This window comes from Morchella sextelata (assembly GCF_020137385.1).
Source record: "Morchella sextelata strain SCLS chromosome Unknown scls_4, whole genome shotgun sequence".
NCBI classification, from domain to species: domain Eukaryota; kingdom Fungi; phylum Ascomycota; class Pezizomycetes; order Pezizales; family Morchellaceae; genus Morchella; species Morchella sextelata.
The window spans coordinates 1,590,666-1,613,093 of NW_025408619.1; the positions used below are offsets into that span (position 1 = coordinate 1,590,666).

A 22,428-nucleotide genomic window follows, 5' to 3' on the forward strand; every position below is an offset into this window, starting at 1 on the left:
GCAATGTCAGAATGACTAGATTGGTATTTAGAACTAGTTAAATCATCCAATGTGACGACATGGCGAATCTGCTTGAGAGGGACATCATGCAGTAGATGGAATCGCATCGCCCTAGTACTTTCCTTTCCTTTCAAGGCTTTCTGTGATGGCTGTATGTAGTAGAGTAGAGTATGTTCGGGAGGGAGGAAGGCGCCGTTGCCTGTCAATGGACCTCAATGGTCAGTGCTTTTGGCTGCATGTCAGTACTATCCGGGCGGCTTTGTACGTACTTGGTATATCTGCGTGCTGTGTGACATTACACATCGCCATGGGTTGAACTCTGAATGGGACTTGGCCGGAGTAAACAATGAGCCTACACGAGTGGTGAATTGAGTAAGCGTGTTTCTATCAGCAAGGCTTATACTCGTTTAATTCTATCCGGTGTCTTCCCGGAGGCAATTTGGGTTAAAATACAAAGATCCAAGTTGTGTGTATATACATGTAGTTATACATTATATTCTTCCCGACCCGGTGCAGGTAGGTCCTGTATGTACAGTACCTTGTGTTGTAGGGCCCGAGCTGCGTCACCGCCTCCTTTCCAAGCCGAGACCTACATACCTACTCCGCATCACCTCACCACTGCCCAACCACCCCCATCAACCACAGCCCACCTCCCCCCTCAGGAAAAAAAACCTGCCGGAGCGCTCTCCACCATTCACACGACCAAGAACTGAACCTTGCGTACCTCCGTCGAATCAAATACCACGCCTATTTTTCCTGCATCCTCATTGCCCCTGTTGCCATCGCCAGCAGGAGCGCAGTAAAGGGTGACGACGACGCCTAGTACAACAACACCTGCAAAGACCTGATCATCGCTCCCTCTTTCTTTACCACGAACAGGTCCATACCATCATTTATCCGTCGCGCTTCATCTATCTTTACACGGTCGAGTAAACCGATCGTGGACATCTAAGCAACTTCTATCGACAGTTTGAAAGGTTCAGGATCGACTTAAAGGAGGTTCGGCGTCCTGTTCGCGAAGCTGAGCAGCACAGAAGGAAGGAAGGGAATAGTGTGAGAGCTAGTTGGAACTAATAGCCGGCGCCCGCAATTTTCATTTATTCTAGCTTTTTAGAGGTGCCCTACGGTACCTGCAGCCGCAACTATGTCGAAGGTTATGAGATCAGTGAAGAACGTCACCAAGGGTTATTCATCAACTCAGGTGAAGGTTCGAAATGGTAAACCGAAGCTCTATTTTTTAGTATCATACATGCGTAGATAATTGACTTATAGATATTAGCTACAAGCAATGATCCATGGGGCCCTACGGGGGCCGAGATGAGCGAGATCGCTCGTATGACTTTTGATACGTTAGTTTACCCTTCCAGGGTCGTCGCAGGCTTTCATAGAGTACTCCATAATGTTCCTAGAGCTGATCCATAAGTTGCTACATAGAGGCACAGAGTTTTTCGAGATCATGGATATGCTCGATAAACGGCTAAACGACAAAGGGAGGAATTGGAGACACGTATTGAAGGCGCTGAAAGTTCTCGATTATTGCTTGCACGAAGGCTCAGAAAATGTTGTGGTATGGGCCAAGGATAATATTTACATCATAAAGACATTGCGAGAGTTTCAACATATCGACGAAGAGGGTAGAGATCAAGGAGTTAACGGTATGCGGTCCGGGTACATCTGCTATTTGGTTATTAATTATTGACTTCAAATTCTCTAGTCCGAGTAGCTGCTAAGGAAATCACATCCCTAATTATGGACGAAGAGCGTCTGCGCGGCGAACGAAAGGACCGAAAATCTTGGAAGTCGAGGGTTACAGGGATAGAGGATTATGCCTCATCTTCAAATGGCCACGCTCGTCCCGAATCCGACTCGCGTAGGCGTCAACAGCGGACATCCGGATCCGGTCAACGCGGTAGAACAGATGAGGAGGATATAGAATACCGACTTGCAATCGAAGCAAGTAAGAATCAGGCAGAAGAAGATAAACGCAAGAACGCTAATAAGCAATTATCCGACGTGGATGATGACTTGGCAAAGGCCATAAAGTTGAGTAAGGAGGAAGAGGAGCTTCGCCAGAGGGAATTAGAACAGAGCAATGCAGATCGCCTATTTGATGATGCAACGCCTACCACCACTGTTCAACAACCACAAAGCTTCCAACAGCCAATATACCCAACACAATATGAGCAACTTGGGGAGGTTGACTTTTTTGGAAATGCAGTACCTCAGCAAAACACTGGTTACTTGGCAAATGTCTACTCTCAAGGCACAGGGTTTCCTCAGCAACAGTTTGCACAGCCCACTGGATACGATCAAAATGCACAAATGCAATTTATGAATCCTATGGTCGCACAACCAACTGGTTACACCAATCCGTATATTGCACCTGTGTCACTTAGTCCGCAGCCTACACAACAGCAACAAAGCTTCTTGCAGCCTGGTGATAATAACCCATACGCAAATAATCATCAAGCAGCTCAGCCTTTGCAGCCTTTGCCCACTGGATCCAACAATCCTTTTGCGCCAAAGATTCAAAACAGTTTTTCCAATCAGTCACAATCAACAGGCATGCCTTCTCTAAACTTACTCCACCAGGAACAGCAACGCCAACAAGAGCAGCAAAGGCAGCAGCAGTTGTTGCAACAGCAACAGCAACAGGAGCAGCAAAGGCAGCAACAACAAAGGCAGCAGCAGCAGCAATCATACCAAAACCAATCATATCAACAGTCGTTTGCTCCGTCTTCTCCGACCCCCGCCGAAAAGCCTGTCAACCCACAGCACGCGCATCTTGAAAATCTTCTTGCTGCGGGCAACGCCAATGGGCTGGATACATTTGGTAACGTTGGTGACCTTCGTATCCCGGCTCAACACACCGCTCCTAGCATGTTTGTAAACTCGGCTGGAACAAGCCGCACCGGTAGACCTATGGCTGCACAGAGCACAGGTAACAACCCGTTCTTTAGTCAACAGTTCACCGGTGTCCCGCAATCTACTGGTTTTGGAGGCTCCTTAAGCCCCCAGCCAAATAGGCTGATGCCAGCCCATACGGGACCAGCAGGAATGAATGGGTTTGGGGGATATCAACAACAACAGTCAATGGGAAACCCTTATGCTGGAGGATTTGGTCAGCAACAGCAACCGCAGAAACAGCAGGGTGGTAACCTGATTGACCTGTAAGTACGTGAGGGGAGTGAGGGAGTTGGCGAGGTCTAGTACGGCCGACGCTAGCATTTATCTAGCGTGGCTGGTCGTAATTGTAGAGCGAAAGGTTATAGAATTTGTGTGGGTCAAAGTTATTTTCTGTAATTCAGAGTGACTCATTATTATGGTTTTTTTTTTTTCGCCCTCCTTTTTCCCTCTTTTTCCTTTTCTTTTTCGTCATCAATTCGAGTCCAACTAGACAAACGGGGTAGTTTGAGTGAAGCTCGAATTGTTTGGGATTTTTTTTTGTATTCTCTTTTGCTTCAGGATGAGGACTAGTCAAAGGGAGGCGGGGAGGATCAATGCTTTCGGTGTTGGTGTGAGAATAAATTGGAATTCTGGACACTTTTTGTCTAATATTACAATCTCCCTCTCTCCCTCTCCCCCCCCCCCCCCCCCCCCCTTTTTTTTTTCTTTTTTTTTTTAGCCTCCCATATCTATATTTTTCTTTGTGTCTAATGGATTTTACTCTTTCTGGCTCCGGGCGGCGGTGGTGCTACATGTATTCCTTCACTCCTCCTTTCTATTTCTACTTCAATTTGTTGTTATTGGGCTCAGTTATCCGGTCCTATAACAGCTCCGACCTCGATAGGCCTCATACTACCCGGATATATGCCATCTTTACAGAAGAGGATCCGGATTTTATGTTTCATATATATGTTTTTGAAGGGCTGGGATTTATATACGCGTGATGCTGGTTAGTGTTGCTTTATTGAATAGGAAGAAGGGGGTTCAAGTGCTCTAGCATAGGGAAGTGTTTTTCTATTAAAAGTGTGTGAATATCGCTCAAGAAAAAAACGTCACTCTGGTAGGGTTTGATTTAGGGAGCAATTTTTGTATCTGCATTTAAGAAAAAATAGTACTGGTGGTTTCTGTTATTTTCGCTCCGTGTAACTGAGAATAAGTACGTTTTGGTACTTTATTCCCTCTATTTACCCCTCCTTCTTTAATTTTTCTATAGATCTGTGTATAAATGATAAGTTCCATAAAATGAAGCCCGGCCGGGTTCAACTATTCTATTACAATGGCTACAGGACAAGAGGTGTAAGGGTAGTCTTGAAGACCATACGTACCTACATTATAATATAACCATGTTATGGAGGAAATTCCAGCAATAAACGTGACTACAAAACCATGTTTCTTATTGATTACGAAGTTAGTACACGTACCTTTGATTCGCCATACTCTGTTGGTATGATTATTATTTGTTTGACCACTAGCTAGTAATACAGTAGGTACAGTGGAAATGACCAAAAAAGCAAGAAACCCATAACAATATAAAGAAAAGGAAAGACCCCATAATATCTCTGGCCTTTAAGTCAGGGCTCCTCGGTTGTTTTTTTAAATATCAAATGAGGAAAGGATCGGCTAATCTTACAAAAATTCCCAAAAATGAGTAAGAAAATCTGCCGTTTCTTGAGTTATCATTACTCGCCCCTGCAGATAGCAATGAATTCATCTCGGCTGACTATGAAACCGTCAGCAAGTGTTGGTGTTCGTAGTAATAAGGGATGGGATAGTTTTGACATACTCATGCCATCGTTGTCAATATCAAATTCATCAATCATAGCCCTCAACTCCTCTTCCTCTAGTGTCTCACCGAGCTCCTTTGCGACTCTTCGCAGGTCATCAATGGCAATTTTCGCATCCTGGCCGTCTCCTATGCCACCAGCAACACCAGCAAATAGATCGAAGGCACGTGATATTTCTTCCAAAGGGTTTCTATCCAAGATTTTCTGCGTCATGATTGATGTAAATGAGTCTTGAGTTATAAAGAGCCTGCTAAGGGTCTGGCCCAACTGATTGTGTGGAGGTTTTTGCATATTGGCAGTTACACCATGGTCTCGGAGTATATGCAGGAGCTCTGATTTAGGGATATCGAAGCCGAGAGCTTTCATTGCTACCTGTAAAGCTATGGATTAGTATGGGGGGAAAGCTCTGGACAGGTAAATGGTAAAAATAAATGGACCTTGAGTTCGTGGTAGTCGATCATGCGATCTTTGTCGAGGTCGAAAAGATGGAACTGAAGTATGTTAGATAGTATGCACCAAAGCTATTCAATAACCAAAAACAAATATGATCGCTTACTGCCTCATTTATCTCGGCTTTTTGCTCTTCACTCAGCTCCATTGCCCCGCCTGTGTCTGTGTGTTGCTGCTGCTCCCGTTCTCTCTCACGCTGCTGCTCACCGCCTCGCTGCTGGTAACCAGGGACATTTTTTTCTCTGCCCCCCGACCCTCCAAATAACCCGGTACCAGTCATAGCAGATGTACCAAGACCGCCGCCTGTTGATGGACCTGATGGTGGGGGAGATTGCCGGTTTGCAGCACGCCGGGTACGCGTTGTTGAAGCTGGTGCTGCTGCTTGGCGACTGCCAGTACCGAGGCGATCTTGACCGGTAAACATTGATAAATTTGTGTATGGTGTTGTTGTTTTAATTTGTTGTTTTGGCATCTACTGTTGCGGAATTTGAGAATCGTGTTGACAACTTAACGAACGCGACTAGTCAGGTGACTCGGTTCCTGAAATCAGTGAATCAATCCTAGAATGTGTCACACAACAGTACCAGGATAGGTACATGTAGTTGCAGATAAGGCGATAGATTAACTACATACTCACTGTGCAGGAGGAAACAGATTGCTCTTAACACAAAGCGTTGGAACAAACTAGTCAGACGACTTTAATCGAAATGTATTTATACCTACATAGCTCGGCATATTTCTGGCCTGTCGAGTAGTTTTATTCACAGGTACAGGCCTTTGTTCGTTCTTTGCCTTGCTGTTCGATGTTCAATGGGCTGCACCTCTGACCAATAAACAACCTGTGGTACGCAGTGGGCGCGTAGGCGTGAGTCTTAACAAAGCTACGTGTAGTGTCATGATGAGTCAGCCTACCCGTTGCTGTTCAGGATTTTTTTCTCTGGGGGTTTTGTGGGTGTGGCAACCCTTTTGTTGCTTTCTGCTTGCTCCAACACACACACCACACACCCCATCACCCCCGAACAACCTATATCATCTTCGTCATCTCCCTACCCTTATCCTTCCCTTCCTCTTCTCCCCAACCCGCCTCCTCGCTCATTCCCCATTATCACTCCTCACTCCCCCTCTTCTCTATACCTTTCCGGAAAGAGTGATAGCTTGACCTAAAGCGCGTATTCATTCGCGCGAAGTCAGTTTCCAATCAGAGGATACGTGACGCAACATCCATCATCAAAGGGAAAAAACTTTAACGAAAATATTAACGACCCGCCGCAACACCTCTACCCCCACCGGCACTATGAGTTTGTTTGGCAATAATAATGCCGGGGGCTCAGGTGGTTTTGGTGCGTTTGGTGCCGCCAACAATAACAACCAGCAAGCTGGAAATGCAAGCGTTTTTGGCTCAGGAGGAGCGTTCGGTCAGCCTGCTGCTGCTGCCCCAGGTACGTTATTTTATTCGCTTGATTGTTTTTACGTGTTGTGCACAGCCAGGGAGATTTCGTAGTGCCTTCCAGCGACGTTTCTTGTAATGCCTCAGCGAAAGACGTGTCGTGATTGGGCGCGTCCTAATTTTCGCGCAAGGAAATAAATGGAAGGCGGATGATGCTTGTTGGCGATGGCGATGATGAATGCTCGTTCAGTTCAAAGACGCAAGGTCGACTAATCCACCCGCTCGTGTTTCTTTCCAGGCTTTGGCAACACTGGTGGTGGGTTCGGCCAACAGAATCAAGGCGCTTTTGGTGCTGCGACGAACACCGGTTTCGGTGCAACCACTGGAGGTACTTCTAGACATCTGTTTTTATCATCATCGCCATCGTCGCAATCATTGTCTGCTTTTATATCCGCAAAATCTGCCTGTTCCCCTTGGCATTGCTTCATTTACTATCCCATGACCATTAACCAAGAAGATTATCTTGCAAAGACATCGTCATTTCTTAATTTTGACTGCATATCTTTGCAATACTACTTCCTGCTATCAATACATGTCGTCACAATACTTCGCTATCGTGATGAAACTCATCTAACATTATGTCCGGATCTTATTCTAACATTCCTCTCCCTTTAGGTTTTGGCGCAAATAACAACGCAGCCTCATCGCCATTTGGCGCCGCGAAGCCCGCCTTTGGCGCTACCAACACTCCTGCGACGGGTGGAATCTTTGGCAACGCTGCCGCAAACACAAATACTGGCGGTGGATTCGGATTCGGAGCTCAACAGCAACAGCCCTCCAACGCCTTTGGAAATAATGCAGCCGCCACTGGAGGGCTTTTTGGCGGTTCGAAGCCCGCATTTGGGACAGCTACAACCGCAGCTGGGACAACTGGGGGGTTGTTTGGAGCAACTGCTGGGGCGGCTACTGGTGGTGGGGTTTTTGGGAATGCTGGGGCAAACACTGGCATAGGTTTTGGTGCTAGTGGCAATCAGGCGCTGGTTACCGGGACTACTAACCCGCCATACCAGGCATTTACAGAGAAGGAGGCGCAGGGAGGTACCATGAATCATTTCCAGACTATTGCGTTTATGCCGGCTTATGCTAAGTACTCTCTTGAGGTAATCTCCTATATTAATCATTACTCGTAGAAATACTTACATAATTTAGGAACTGAGATTACAAGATTATGCCCAAGGTCGACGATATGGGAATGATTCTGGCAGTGGTGGGGGTGGGTTCGGGGGTACTGGGTTTGGGGGTACGTTTGCCAACAATAATGCCAACACTGGGGCCTTTGGTGCAACGAATAATACTGCTACTGGTGGTGGTCTATTTGGTAACAATAACACCACCAACACAACTACAACGCCATTTGGAACCCAGTCGACGAATAATGCTTTTGGAGCTAGCAATACTGCTGCGTCTGGTGGCTTATTCGGCGCCAAGCCGGCTGCTCCTAGCCTTTTTTCTGGAGCTGCCACAACTACCACTGGAGGAGGATTATTTGGGGCGAATAACAACGCTGGAAATACGGGCGCATTTGGGAACAATGCTGCGACAACAGGATTTGGTACGAATCCCAATACTGGTGGCGGTTTGTTTGGTAACCAAGCCAACCAGAACAATCAACAAAAACCTTTTGCCTTTAGTAATGCTGCAACGCCAGGCTTTGGTGCAGCAGCTAATACGGGTGGTGCATTCGGAGCCAATAATACTGGTGGGGGATTGTTTGGGAATAACCAAAACCAACAACAGCAACAGCAACCGGCAACGAACACTTTCGGAGCCCAACAACCGAATAATACATTTGGTGCTGGTGCTGCTGGTGCGTTTGGGAATACTCCTGCACAGAACCAACCAGCGACTGGGTTTAGTGGATTTGGTCAGCAACCGCAGCAGCAGCAACAGAAGCCTGCTTTCGGTGGTGGATTCGGCACCAACCAGGCGACAAATAATACGACAGCCCAAGGTGGACTTTTTGGAAATAACCAGGCACAGAATGCTGGTGGTTTGTTCTCCAATCAATCCAAGCCTTTTGGAGCTACAACTACCACTACTCAACCGACGGGCGGTGGGTTATTTGGAAGCAACCCTGCCCCACAAGCGAATGCCGGTGGATTATTTGGGAACAATCAACCCGCTGGAAATACTGGTGGAGGGTTATTTGGCGGTCAGCAAAATACTGGGGCGACAGGTGGTCTGTTCGGGAATAATAATGCGCCTAAGCCGGCCATTGGGGGTGGTCTTTTTGGCAATAATACACAGACCTCAACACAAAATACGAACAATGGCCTTTTTGGTGGTTTGAATACAACTCTCAACACTACACCCGGGTCCCTCTTCAATAATAATCAACAACAGCAACCGCAGCAACAGCAGATGAACAACAGCCTCTTCTCAAATGCATTTGGTGCAGGGCAACAGCAACAACAGCTTCAGCAACAGGGCCAGTTTACCACATCGATCAATGATTCTCCATATGGACTTTCCATGATGTCTTCAATGAACAACTTCCAAGCTGCTCCGGTTGGACCGATTGCTAGCCCCCTTAGTTCAAGCATCCAGACCAAGAAAGCTGCGCTGATACCACACTACAAGATCGCCCCTAGACAACCTTCGTTGGCCCCCCGTCTCGGTGGCAGTTTTTCGAGAAGTGGCTCTCCTTTCGCAACTTCTACATCTGGAAATACAGCTAGCAGCACAGGAACAAGTCTTTCACGTTCTTTCTCTTCAAGCAACAAGTTGCACCTTTTCGATAGCGACGATTCTGTTCTGAGTTCAGGCTCTTTCACGCCAGGCTCTGGTGCCCGTGTTGCCAGTCTTAAGAAGTTAGTCATTGATAAGAAGATTAGGGACCAAGATTTGTTTTCTGGGGGTCAGGACCTTAGGAAGGAGGCTGTGAATAACGAAGTCATGAAGGGTAACGGCACAAAGAGTATTCTGAAGAAAACTGTTAGCTTTGATGTTGCTACAAGCAAGGGAACCAATGCCGATTTCTTCAGTGCAAATGGCCAACCTTCGAGAGAGACTACCGGCCCAACACCCTCTGCTGAAGAGATGGGTTATTTAAGAAGCCCGTCACGCAGAAGCATAGATGGCTTGTCCAATGGTGCTTCTTCTTCTAGTGCGCCAGAAGCTCAGCCTGAATCTAGCACCGCCCTTGCCGTTGTCGAAAAGCCTGCGGAGGATAAATCTCATGGTAGCTACTGGATGGTTCCTAGTGCTCAAAAGCTCAAGGATATGACCAAGGAGCAGCGGTCGAAGGTGGTTGGATTGACCATCGGACGCCGTGGATATGGCAAAATTAGATTCGATGGTCCTGTCGACATCAGTAATCTTGATCCCGAGGAAATCCCTGGTAAAATTGTAGTCTTTGATCTCCGGGTCTGCACAGTTTACCCCCCAGGCGTAGCAGACAAGCCACAACCAGGAAGCGGTCTCAACGTTCCTGCCACAATTACCTTGGAGGATTGCTATCCTATTTCTAAGGACGAACGCGGAAAAATCAAGGACCCTGAACACCCAAGGTACAGCAGTCATATCCGCCGATTGCAAAACATCAAGGATACTGAGTTTGTCGACTACCTCGCCGATGAAGGCATCTGGATCTTCAAGGTTCTACATTTCACCACGTATGGATTAGTGGACAGTGATGATGATGATGATGAGGGTGATATCACGTATGATGAATCCATACTACGCGAGAGGAAAGCTGCCGAGAAAGCTACCGAAGACCTCACTCCTACCAGAAGCACAGCTTCTTCATATTTTGATCGAGAGGATAGCATTGATGCATCAGATGCGGATGCGAGTGGCATGGATACTGGAGTATTTGACGATACATTTGATTTCAAACGGTTATCAAATGGTAGAAATGTTCGTAATGATGAATTTCCCGCGTCTTTTTTAGGCGGAGATGAAGTCGAAGCCACCTTCGACACTTATGACGACGAGGAGGAAGAGGCCGACACTACGATGACTAGGGAGTCTTTTTTAGGGGAAGGCTCCGTAGGTAGCGTCGAGGAAGAAGACGAGCCTGCGGAGCCTGCTTCGGAGGAGGAGTACTTGGAGGATGACACTGCTCAAGACCTGACAGTCGTTTATGAGGAAGATGAAGAGGATGTCACAGTGGGATATACCAACCCCGCAGAATCTAGTATGATTGAAAGTCCAACAAAGGAAGTGGATTTTCATAGCAACCAAAGGGCCTTACCTCTCGGTAACGATTGGACTGAGCAGTTGAATGCAACAATCAGCCCAGTGAAGAAAAGATTTGGAGGAACAAACTTTTTTTCCCCCTCAAAGACTGAGAGAACTAGTCCAGTAAAAAAGTTGCAACCACTGAATTATGGCGTGTTGGATCTGGCAAATGATCTTTATGGTGGCTCTTCTGGTATAAACGGTGGCGCAAAAAAAGAAAATGGGGTATTTTCAAGATCGTGGGATAAAATTGAGGTATAAGCTGTCTTCGCCCTTTTGTTTTTTGTTTCCAACTTTTTGTTTTAGCATACCCCTGTAGTGATTTTAAGCAATCAAACACCAACCTCATGTCATGTAAGCTCAATGTTGAATCAAATCACTGAAATTATTATGCGGTTTCTATGTAGTCTCCTAAATCTTCACGATATCAACAAAATCGATCGTCAACTGCGAAAAGACTTGATCTCGAAGACGAGAATGCCTTAGATCGGAGCTGGCGAAGGGCTGTAAGGCCAGCCTGGGGGCATGATGGAACACTTATTTTTGTGGGCGAGCTTGAAGGCTTGAGGCAGCCTAGGAGGAAAGGCGGCGATACTGACCTCAAGGCTGCAAGGTTAAAATATCCTGTTCAGGTTTGTTTCCTTCGCCCAGGGTTATTTACGAATGTTGACAAGGTTTTTTTTTTATATAGGATTCCGAGTCGCAGGTTGCCCCTAAGCCCTTGGAACTTCAACTCAGGGCAAGCACCATCAAGCTAGATGAGTATGGCGTTCCTGTAGCTGAGTTGGATGGCCGAACACTATTTCATCACTTCACGGAGCTCCCTTGGGCACAAGACGCAGCAAGTCAACACGAGAAGAGCGTCTGGGCGCTCGCCAGTGTTCTTTGGGACCCGATTGACGAAGATGCCAACCCTGAAGGCGAAACCGATCACCGGCTTAATTACATGCGCGAGAAACGTCGTAAAGAGAAATTGTCGAAATTTTTGGAAGAACTGGTTGAAGCCGATGCCGACGATCATGTGCATAAAGCTTCCACCCTTGAAGAGACTGCATTTGCCCATTTAACCGCACATCGCGTTGAACAGGCTTGCGCAGCTCTTCTAGAATCTGGCGATTTCCGGCTCGCAACTCTACTTCCTATGATTGGTGGTGACGCTATTTCTAGGGATCTGATTAAGAAACAAATCAATGAGTGGCGGAAGAAGGGTGTACTTGCAGAAGTTCCGATACCAATCAGAGCACTCTATGAGCTTTTATCTGGGAACACCTGTCTTTCTGAAGGTGTCAAAGCGCCCCAGGAAGATGCTGCCCAGGAATTCTTTCTAACTCAGAAGTTTGGCCTTGACTGGAAGCGTGGGTTTGCCTTGAAGCTATGGTATGGGTGCGCGGAAGAGGATGGAATTGGTAGTGCTGTATCTGCGTATGAATGTGAGATGAACCAATGGCCTGGAAACGTTCCGGCTCCACTTCCTTGGTATCACAGCATCTCTCAATCTGATAACTATGACACCCTTGATATTCTCTGGGGATTGTTGAAAATTTATGCCGACACTAAGTTTAATTTGGAGGATGCCCTTTCACCGAAAAGTATAGCCTTCAGCAATCTTAACTACAGACTTAGTTGGCAGCTTCGAACAATTTTTGCACGCAAAGCAATTAGAGATTTTGATGGGAATGTACAGGTTTTGGATGATGGAAGTGAAGAGTACGTGCCTGGCCCTATAGCGGACCAAGTTACCATTGATTTCGCCGGAGGCCTTGAAACTGGGGGTTTGTGGGAGTGGGCAATTTTCGTACTACTACACCTGATCGACACGGATAGTAGAGAAACTGCCATCAGAAATATACTGGGGCGGCATCTCGACGAGCTTGTGGAAGTTGAAGGGCCAGAGGTGGCAAAGAAACTTGACTTCTTGGAGAATAATTTACTAATCCCTCAAAAATGGATCTTTGAAGCGAGAGTAGGTTTATTTCCTCCCGAGCCGTGTGCATTAAACGATTGAACGTTGACTAATGGTTTTGTATAGGCCCTCAAAGCTCGGCATTCTGGAGAACACCTTATTGAAGCAGAATATCTTCTCTCCGCTCAAGCGTGGAACGAAGCCCACAAAACTGTTATCGAACAAGTCGCCCCCGAAGCTATCATTTCGGGTGATCTTGAACAACTCAAGGCTATCCTGGCAAAATTTGAAGATGTTAATTTGGTTAAAACCTGGGGCCTTGGTGGACAAGTCTATTTGGATTACATCACTCTTGTAGAATTCGTACAAGGTGGTGGATTTACGTCCAGGCCGGTGGTTATAAAAACCGAACAAAAAGGCTTGCCTGCGAAGAGTGGAATCATCGATGTCGCAAAACGTCTTTTAGTCAGTTTGGGGAGCGCGGATAGGAAGCTTTTCTTACAGAATGTTGCTATCCGCGAGATGGCAGGTGTTGTTGGATCCTGGGTGCTGAAGAGTGGTGAAATGCCCATGAATGATGCTGGGAAAGTATTAGAACTCCCACTTACAGAAGATCAATATCTCAAAAAGACGATGAATCTGAGTCACGCATATTACAAGGCGAAGTTGCAGAAGGTTCTTTGAGTGGTAGCCGAGCAATAGCATGGGCAGGTTTGGTAGGGTTTGTGTATCTATTTTCCTTTTTGAAAGATGGAGTTTCTTGTTCAAAATGTGGTTGATAGGCTCGGCATTAATTTATTTCCTTTCTCCACGAATGTTTTGTGTCTGTGGGATAGTTGCAATCTTTTTAGAAATCCCCCCCCTTCCTATTTTTTTACGCAATGTTATGATACTGGCCTGTAATTAGTGATATGTCTTGGTTTTCGAATTAACGTGTATTTCCCCCCAAATTTATGAGATGACGACGTTAGGATACTTGATATTGCATTTTAGCTTGTGGACTCGACGCCTTTACTACTCGTTGCTCTATGTAGAAACGATACCTACACATGTACCTACATGTTACTGTACTTCATTGAGGGTAATGGGAATGATGCATACTCTACATAGTGAAAAAAGTATTAGCGGTCCGTAATACTCTACACATCAACTCGCACGACCTGCTGCATGATCGATATTGATGGAAGAAATTCCTCAGCGCAGCATGTCCAGGTCGGCGTTTGTTTTGCTGGCTCCACTTCCTGGGTATGGACAGCTAGTTGCAATTTCTCATTTTAGCACGTATATTCACCTCATCAAAGGTTTATAGCCAACATGAGTTTATGCCACTATCTATTACAACTGAATGTTCGATAAAACTTCATGAAAATATTTTGAGACAAAAATTACGCTATTGAAAGAAAATAATGAAGAGCATATATAAGGCAGGGGCCAAATGTCTTTTATAAACCTGAAGCCTCCATTGGTATTGGTAGTATTCCGTTCCTAGCTATCCGCAAGTATAAAAGCCCTCAACTGCAATAAATAAAAGAGCCAGCTACTTCCTGAACGCTGTCTGCACATCCTGCACCATAAATTCTAGCTCCAGGCCTTGATCCTTGTACACTGTCAACAACAACTTCTGTGCACGCTTATGTGTATCAATGTACTCGGCCTCAAGCCTATCGAAGATTTTCTCGAGTAGTCTTGCGCAAAGAGCTGGATCATCTGAATCACCGAAATGTTTATCCACGCGCTTCCTCAGGGTCTCAATTCCACGCTTGATTTCTTTGCCGTCGTGGTTTCCGAGGATCTTCTTGTATACAGATTTCGAATGGGAGTGTCGGGTCGAAATGTCCTCTGTACCGGATCTTTGTAGTACCTCAACTCCTTCAATAAAATCCTATTGATTACAGAAATTAGCTATCTTTTCTGGCTTCCTTGATGGGGGTGGATTCGTACCAGAATTTTACCAAGTGGCCTCCTGATAACGGCACTGATGTAAAGACCCATATGTTCCTTGAATTCGGCATCCGCCTTTTTCTTAAAATCGACCAGGATAGAGTTGCTTCTGGTATCTACCTCCTCCAAATAATGATGCATATTTTCGATCATCATGATGTGATAGTTCAATTGCTCTTTATCTTCGGGGTCGACACTCTGACTAGCAACGGCGGGACTCTCTTTTGCAATTGCTTGAAGAGACTCGAACATAGCCTTGTTAATTTTCGCGTAACCATCATTGACCATCTCTCTAACATCCAGCTCATCATCCTGATTGGAGCTTTCTGGCGGTAACTGATCTTCAATCTTTGCAGAGAAGCCCTATGACCAAACCCATCAGAAATCAAACTCAAGAATAAAAAGTGAGACAAATCTTACCGGGAATACTTTCATAAAAGTAATAACTCCCTTCCTCTTTTTGATCTTCACCTTTGTCTCCTCGATGGCCTTGATTTGCTCATCCAAAAACCTTGAGAACAAGCCCGCCAACCGATCATGCAACTTTTGCAACGTTTTGAGCAAATACTCTTGATTTGTCTCTTCCAGGGAATCAATCCTTTCCTCGATCGCAAATAATAACCCGGCACAGTGCACTGGATCGGTTTTTATTACCCAGTCCGACAAATTTTGCAAATCCTGTAACCAAAACGAAAATAGTTCACCCATGAGCTCAAGCATTATCCTTCCTTTCATCTTATCCTGATCAGATGGTTTTATGCCGCCCAAATCCCCTAAGCGCCGGGTTTCTGGCTTGGAATTGCTTGCCAACTCGACAAAATCCGCAGGCAATTGAGATGAAAGGTGGTAAAACTCGCCGAGGAAGTTTTGTTCCCTGAATACAAGATTGTACATTTCCGTCAATGCACCAGCAAATGCTTCGTAGGCGTGAATTTTTCCATCTTGATTTTTATCCTTAGAAAAGGATTCCCCAGTAGGTGATCGAATCTTGGCCAATGTCTGAGACCGCTTGACTGTCAACTTTCGTGCAGCCGATACAGCAACGTTATCGTTTTCCTTCTCTTGGACGGTAAAGACTGATAAAAATTAGCAATTTGCATATGAGTATGAATGAGGCCCACATACCAAGATCCGTTTCCTCCTGCGCTGGTTTTCTCGTTATCCTCTTCCAAGCAAAAATATGATCTCTGAACTCGTTTTCAAATAGTTGTTTCGCTGGCCTCATATAAAGCTTCTGTAACTCCATATATTCCTCCCGGTCCACGTCTTTTGTAAACACTACGAGCCCGACAAATCTATATATTGATACATACGCGCTGTCATGCCCCAATAGTTTTGGCTTGGCGGATTGGACCACCCCTGCGCCCTTGGAATGTTTTTCCAGTGCCGCAATTTCAGCCTGAAATTTGATAGCTAAGAATTGCCTCTGCCTTGCCAGAAAAGCGTTTATCTCAGCCCGGTAACCTTCTTTCTTCTCTTGTAGAGCTCGCATCGTACCGATCCCCTCATCACTCCAAGAGCCCCTCCGTCCATTATTAACCGGGGAGCTCGCAATATGAGGGTCAATAGTTGCCATTGCTTTATAGAGGGCCAATAGCGTTTCTTCGATGCCCTCAAGTGCTTGGGCGGAATCAAGGGATCCACATTTCAGAGTGTCGAGTTGTTGTGGTACAATCGATATCGTCTCCAACAGACTCTGAAGCTCCTTCTGTAAAGTCTTCTGATTGGCTGTTTGGACCTGTAGACCTTGAGACTGGTTCTCAATGTGCGATATATCGTCGTTCAAACTCTATGAATCACATCAGACATCATGATACGATGAGCATGAAAACAAGAGTATAACATACGGTCAATTCAACAGCATACAGAGTTAGGAGTGCGTCCATCTCCTCACATTCTTTAATTGCCTTGTCAAGCAAAACAGACAGATCCTCAACCCTATCATCACCATCAGAGTGTATGATGATATTGGTTGACTCCACGGTCGCAATCTCCTTTTTAATACTCGCCTCTAGCTCATCTACTTTACCTCGTCCATCCCAATTGAACTCATGCAGCAAATCCTCTAGATCTACCGTCACACGAGATGTGTCCACATCATCTAAATAAGATGATTTGGCCGATTTTCGTTTCCGTCCTTTAGTGTTAGGTGACCGTGATCTACTTCGAGGACTACGCTCATTGGGATCCAAATTAGATCCATCAGGCGATGGTGATCTTCGGCCAGGAATATCCAAAGAGTCTTGATTCCGAGGTTGAGGGGATAAATCTCGTGGCTTCTCACGTAATGGCACCATAATGTTATCCCTGGAAGTCAGTGTTGCTCTCCTCTCACTTTTTGGTGGCGGGTCGATTTGCGTTGGGGGAATATCTCGTGACCGCGATCGCCTGTCTTCACTTTCTTCTAGTCTATCAGTTGAAGCTACATTATTCACGCTCCCTTGGTCTCTTGGGAACTTGATCTGCGGTAGCTCTGCGGGCCTTTCCTGTTCGCGAGAAGGGCCTCTTGACATTGGTGCCGGCGTGGTTGGCGTTGTTGGAGTCTGTGGCCTAAACTTTGTGTTTCCAGCAGAAAATGCTGTCGCAGCCAATCTAAACGCGGATCCCACATCCTTATTGGATTTCTTTGATTGCAATTGGGGACGGCCTGTATGATCTAGGACAGTAGGGGACGAATCCGGCACCCTACTACTGTTACTACTATTAAAAGGCTGGTATTCCACAGGCTCCCGAGATTGATGGCTGTTGGAAGATGGGGTTCTTCTCATTCTCTCTGCTGAGGGTGCTCTACGACCGGCCCCCTCATCCTGAGTTGAACGAGAATTCGAACGCTGACGGCCGGATCTTTGAGAACCTTCAGAGGGACGCCTTCCAGGCCCTTGGGGTGGAATAGGAGGCGGAATAGAATCGTTAGATGCTGTTGACCTTCCGGACGTGGTACGACCCAAAGCAAGTGGATCTGGTGCTCTCCGAGAGCTATTGGGAAGACGATCTGTAGATTGAGATGGCCGCAATACACCTACGGGAGGGGATAATCCATCCATGCCTTTCATCCCTGGCGATTGCCGCGAAGCAGACCTTGTTAGGGAGTCCATGGACTGCGCTGTTGCAAGGTTCCTAAGCAACGGAGGTGATAGGCTCGTAGGCAAATTTGGTGGTGTATGCCCCCGAGATCCTTCTTCCTCTTGACGTTGCCTTACCTGCAAACTTGCGGCTCCATCAACCATTCTATCAATATCCGTCCTTTCAAATCCGATAAGGTTTGGTATTTTGCCCCCCGTATACTTTTTGAAGATCTTGAGCATTGAGGAAATAAAGAAGTCTTTCTCTTTACTCGAGTTTGCTTGCCAATAATAGGGTTTTAATATGGTAACCGTGAATCCTTTTTCATTGGGTGGCGAATAATTTTCAATCTCCTGGAGATCATCCAAATTCCATGTCTTTCCAATTTGAAATGTTCCATTGTTATTTTCTCTAGCTTTGTGCATACGAACTCTACCGGATTTCCGAACAGCAATGATTATCACACGCTCTTTCTTCTGATCGCTAGGAGCATCCGGCGGTGGTGGTGCTGATGGGGACGTGGCATCTTCGACGACCTTGCAGTGTGTGATATAGGACTCAAGAACTAGGAACGCGTAGAGTGACGAGGTTAGAGAGATGATGTTGGTTCTATACTGTGCTCCCGGGCAAAGATTACATACGGGAACCGTCAGTGTCGGTTCTGGAGAAGCAGGAGACAGTTATCCGCTTCTTCTCGTCTTCAAATATCTGAGCTTTTGTGACACTGCCCGCAGAGCTAGGGTGAGGGGGGGCAGCGTTAGGAGGGCGATTGCGCGGAAAGGGATCCGCCATGGTCCTCAACCCCAAAGCAAAGTAGAAGTGTCACGTTGGGGTTTCGGTGATGTACGAGCGAAAAGATTGTTAATAACGAGAGGTCAACGTGTAGGTACAGCTGTGTGTACCTGTTTCTGCTTGACGTTGGAGGTTGAAGGTACACACGGGGAAGCAAGCATCAGCAGCTGTCGCTGGCCCAACCAAGCACCTGTAGGCGTACCTACCTAACTCAAGTTGCAACCGTCCCAGAAGAGTTACCTATGTGCAGCAGCAGCCATCCACTTCCCTTGATTACATGTACTCTACACATGACACTATTAGCAAGACAAACGATTAAGTACATGTAGTTAAAAAATAAAATATTCGATCTATATATGTATACGCACTTACATATCCGATGACAGCCGGTTTGGTTCATGAGGCTTAATTAACAAAGGTTTGTTTCTTACTGTATACGGTTAGAACAGGCACGTCTCTGATAAGAGGCTGAAGGTCACGTGGAAATCTCAGGGAGCGAAAAAAAAAAGCTTTGCAGGAAGCAAACATACAAATCTAGATCTGCGACAGTCACCTCAGTCCGGTTTTCCAAAAACACTCTTCAAACAACACCACTACCTCCCTGGTGTTACGCCATTCGGTAACTCAACTCCACCAATTGTACCGCTGTTTTCAACACAGTACTACCAGTCATGAGCCCCAAAGAGAAGAAGAGCAAGTCGAAAAAGAGCGCTCCAGTCGCCGATGTACCTGCTCCACAGCTCCTTGCTTCCATAGGGCAATTCCTTAAAGATGCCGGTTTCAATTCTACTTCCACCATTTTCAACGCCGAATACGAATCCAAAAAGGTTGAACGTCCAGAGGTTTATCCAAGTTTGAAAGACCTTTTTGACCAATGGCAATCAAGCAAGGGGAATTCAAAGGACGAGACGGCGAAGAGCGAGAAAAAGAAGGAGGCCAACAAAGAAGAAGATAAGAAAGAAAGCAGCGACGATAGCGACAGCTCCTCCGAAGCCGATGATGAACGAGCCGCCGCGTCTGAGTCTGACGATTCTGATTCTGACAGCGATTCAGATTCCTCTGATGACGGGGCTAAGGAGGATAAGGATGAATCCTCAGTTACTATAAGCGGGGATGAGAATAAGCCTTCGAGCAGCAGCGAGAGTGAGAAAGAGTATGAATCTCCAACCAATTGAACTCAAGTCATGATTAAAACGAACGCTAAATTCAAAAACGACAGCTCTAGTTCTAGTTCCGACTCCAGCTCCGATTCCAACTCAGATTCGAAATCATCAAGCTCGTCCTCAAGCGCATCCTCCTCCTCTTCCTCGGAGAGCGACAGCGACAGCGACGACGACAGCAAAAGCGTTGCTTCAAAGGCATCTTCCAAATCCACCTCTCGCAAGGCTTCTAAAAAGAGCTCTTTCAAAAGTGATTCTAGTTCGGACTCGGATTCCTCTAATGAGGAAGACAAGAAGAGCAAGAAGAACAAGACCACTGAGGCCAAACCCAAGGAGAAGTCTTCTAGCTCCTCCAGTTCAGATTCGGACTCGAGTTCAAGCTCGGACTCAAGCTCTAGTTCAGACTCAAGTTCGGATTCTAGCTCCGATTCTAGTTCCGATTCTAGCTCTGATTCAAGCTCAAGCTCAGATTCGGATTCTTCATCTGAAGACGAGAAGAGCAAAAAGAAGTCGAAGAAGTCGAAGAAGTCGAATCAAAAATCCGCAAAAGATCTTCCGAAGAAAGAAGAGGTTTCTGGTGACAAACGCAAACGGGGCGACAGCTCTGACGAACCAGTATCCAAAAAGGTGAAATCGGAAGAGAAGGATGCAGAGTCGTAAATCTCCCCACCTACCTTTGGTGATATCCTTTGCTAACCTAACCTCAGTTCCAGCGACTCCAACAGCGGATCTAGTAGCAGCTCTATCAATGACTCTACCACCAAAGAACACAACCCAAAGAAGCCTTTCCAGCGTGTTGACCCTACTAAAGTTGTATACGTGGACGAGCGTCTAAAAGACAATACTTTTGAATCTTTGGGCTTCTCGGAAAACCACTACACAATGAAGGCTCACAGGGATCTTATTGTCACAAAGGGGAAAGGGTTTACGAAGGAGAAGAATAAGGTTAGTCCCAGTATCCCATTTCTCCAACCACAACCTCGCGAGGCAAATTATACACAACACAAAATAGCCTTCGATCCTCGAAGGATCTTTCCGACCGCTGCACATCTGTTCCCCACAAAAGAGCAATGTTTCTTTTATTTTGAGACTGACATTTGTTCTAGAAAAAACGGGGGTCTTATAAGGGAGGAGCCATTGATTTCACCACAAACTCGTTTAAGTTCACGGACTAAAGGCGTGATATTCTGAAAGTGGATAAATCCTAATAGTGCCCAGAGTTACAGCATTGCCAGATAAGCTGTAGGTGATGGCGGTTTGCAACTACCGTTTAATTCTTGGTGAAAAAGGAATCATGCCAGCCATAAATACTTTATGTAGATACCTCAATATCAAAACAGTTTATTATTAATCTATTTTCGGTAATTACATGTAATTAACCCTAACCCATCGAAACCAAAATTTTCGAGCCTTTAGACTTAACCCATTCCCGCTTATGCAGCCCTCAAGGACGATGATCAGAGTACCAAGTTAAGAGCCCCCCAATATTTTCAAACTCTAGGATCGCGTCATCACATATGTTCACCCACATCCAAACACTAGCACTGCAATTCTGAAGAGCCTTGATCCAACATCTTCCTCCTCCCTCTAATAGTAATAGAAGCCGTCAAATCTCCTATACCTAAGCTATTTGCTATCCGTAAATATTTTATATATGTATCATATAACCTCCTTAATGTACGCTGATGAGGCAGGCATGACCTAATGCCCATGTGGTAGATTCTACTACATTAACTGTCCTGTCCATTGACGAACTAGCAGCAGCATGGTGTACCCTAGTTTTCTAGGCACGCTCATGCGTCCATGAACTGACGTGTGTCCGTTCACCCTTTATGCACGCTCGCTGACTGAGGTATCTGTTCATGGAGGGATAAAAAAAACTTGACCTCTGTTGCGAGGACGGCACATCCAGTTTTCAGCCGGCCATGCTAGCATTTCTATTTATGCGAATGCAAAGGGCACAGTTAGAAATTTATGACGAGTTTCTGTCAGGATGAGTCTGTGACCCCCGCCCCCATATTGACCCAGCTGGTATATATTTTGTCGGTATCCTAACTTCTAGACAAATTCATACTCACTCGCCTGTATCAGAGTCACTTACTCTGAAAATCATCTCTACAATATTGCTAACCTGTTTTCTTCTGTTATGATTAGTTGTGATATATTGACGTGACAGGAAGAAAATGCACTCGTTGATATTAGTAGACACCAATCAAATAACGCGACAGGCCTGTTTGTGCCAAGACCTCACTAATTAATTGAGACTAACCAAATGGATACAAAATAGTAGATATAAACCAAGTCGATACAGCTAACTACTCGAACTTATTCTGCAGACGGTTTCTCGAACATAGGTCTACTCGAACTATAGATAAAGCAACCTTAACACGCCGATACTCACAAAATGAGCGCCACAGCCACTGTCGTTGAAGCGCCACCCGGAAGGTGGTGTTTGCGAATGAGCTGGAGGTATATCGGAAGCTGGGGTAGTGAGGGTGTATCGAGTTACGATGGATGGTTGGGGGTGAGCTTGGGGATATTCTCCTAGTATGGGTTTAAAAAGATACTAGTAAATACGAAGAAGGGAGCTACTTTTAAGTCTTCCCTTATAATCATGGCCTATCACTCGATCCACGCCTCCAGAATTTACGGGTTAGTGAGACGAATATGGGCAACTTCACCTACTCCAAGGTCTAGAGCTATCCTATAGAAGGTTTCAGGAGCTTAACGCCTATTTAGTTGAACGCCACATATCCAGCA

At 45.9% G+C, this 22,428-nt stretch overlaps 5 protein-coding genes across 5 annotated transcripts; 3 read left to right on the forward strand and 2 right to left on the reverse strand.

Annotated features, from left to right (window-relative positions):
- Positions 1 to 1,144: 1,144 nt before the first annotated feature.
- H6S33_010317 (uncharacterized protein) lies at positions 1,145 to 3,174 on the forward strand (the record flags this gene model as incomplete). The annotated part of the gene is made up of 4 exons (XM_044841688.1): positions 1,145 to 1,217; positions 1,280 to 1,349; positions 1,435 to 1,655; positions 1,715 to 3,174. 4 exons carry the CDS (start codon positions 1,145 to 1,147, stop codon positions 3,172 to 3,174), a joined length of 1,824 nt encoding a protein of 607 aa, XP_044697460.1.
- Positions 3,175 to 4,625: 1,451 nt separating this feature from the next.
- H6S33_010318 (uncharacterized protein) lies at positions 4,626 to 5,604 on the reverse strand (the record flags this gene model as incomplete). Its single annotated transcript, XM_044841689.1, has 4 exons — positions 4,626 to 4,666; positions 4,730 to 5,102; positions 5,168 to 5,221; positions 5,287 to 5,604. The coding sequence occupies 4 exons, from the start codon at positions 5,602 to 5,604 to the stop codon at positions 4,626 to 4,628; spliced, it is 786 nt and encodes a 261-aa protein (XP_044697461.1).
- An 870-nt stretch (positions 5,605 to 6,474) lies between these two features.
- Positions 6,475 to 13,396, forward strand: H6S33_010319 (uncharacterized protein; the record flags this gene model as incomplete). The annotated part of the gene is made up of 8 exons (XM_044841691.1): positions 6,475 to 6,619; positions 6,866 to 6,955; positions 7,243 to 7,727; positions 7,777 to 11,064; positions 11,217 to 11,441; positions 11,501 to 12,772; positions 12,839 to 13,300; positions 13,373 to 13,396. 8 exons carry the CDS (start codon positions 6,475 to 6,477, stop codon positions 13,394 to 13,396), a joined length of 5,991 nt encoding a protein of 1,996 aa, XP_044697462.1.
- Positions 13,397 to 14,249: 853 nt separating this feature from the next.
- H6S33_010320 (uncharacterized protein) lies at positions 14,250 to 18,508 on the reverse strand (the record flags this gene model as incomplete). The annotated part of the gene is made up of 6 exons (XM_044841692.1): positions 14,250 to 14,594; positions 14,654 to 15,016; positions 15,074 to 15,729; positions 15,779 to 16,442; positions 16,501 to 18,281; positions 18,358 to 18,508. The coding sequence occupies 6 exons, from the start codon at positions 18,506 to 18,508 to the stop codon at positions 14,250 to 14,252; spliced, it is 3,960 nt and encodes a 1,319-aa protein (XP_044697463.1).
- A 671-nt stretch (positions 18,509 to 19,179) lies between these two features.
- H6S33_010321 (uncharacterized protein) lies at positions 19,180 to 20,843 on the forward strand (the record flags this gene model as incomplete). Its single annotated transcript, XM_044841693.1, has 4 exons — positions 19,180 to 19,661; positions 19,728 to 20,324; positions 20,376 to 20,613; positions 20,775 to 20,843. The coding sequence occupies 4 exons, from the start codon at positions 19,180 to 19,182 to the stop codon at positions 20,841 to 20,843; spliced, it is 1,386 nt and encodes a 461-aa protein (XP_044697464.1).
- Positions 20,844 to 22,428: the final 1,585 nt, after the last annotated feature.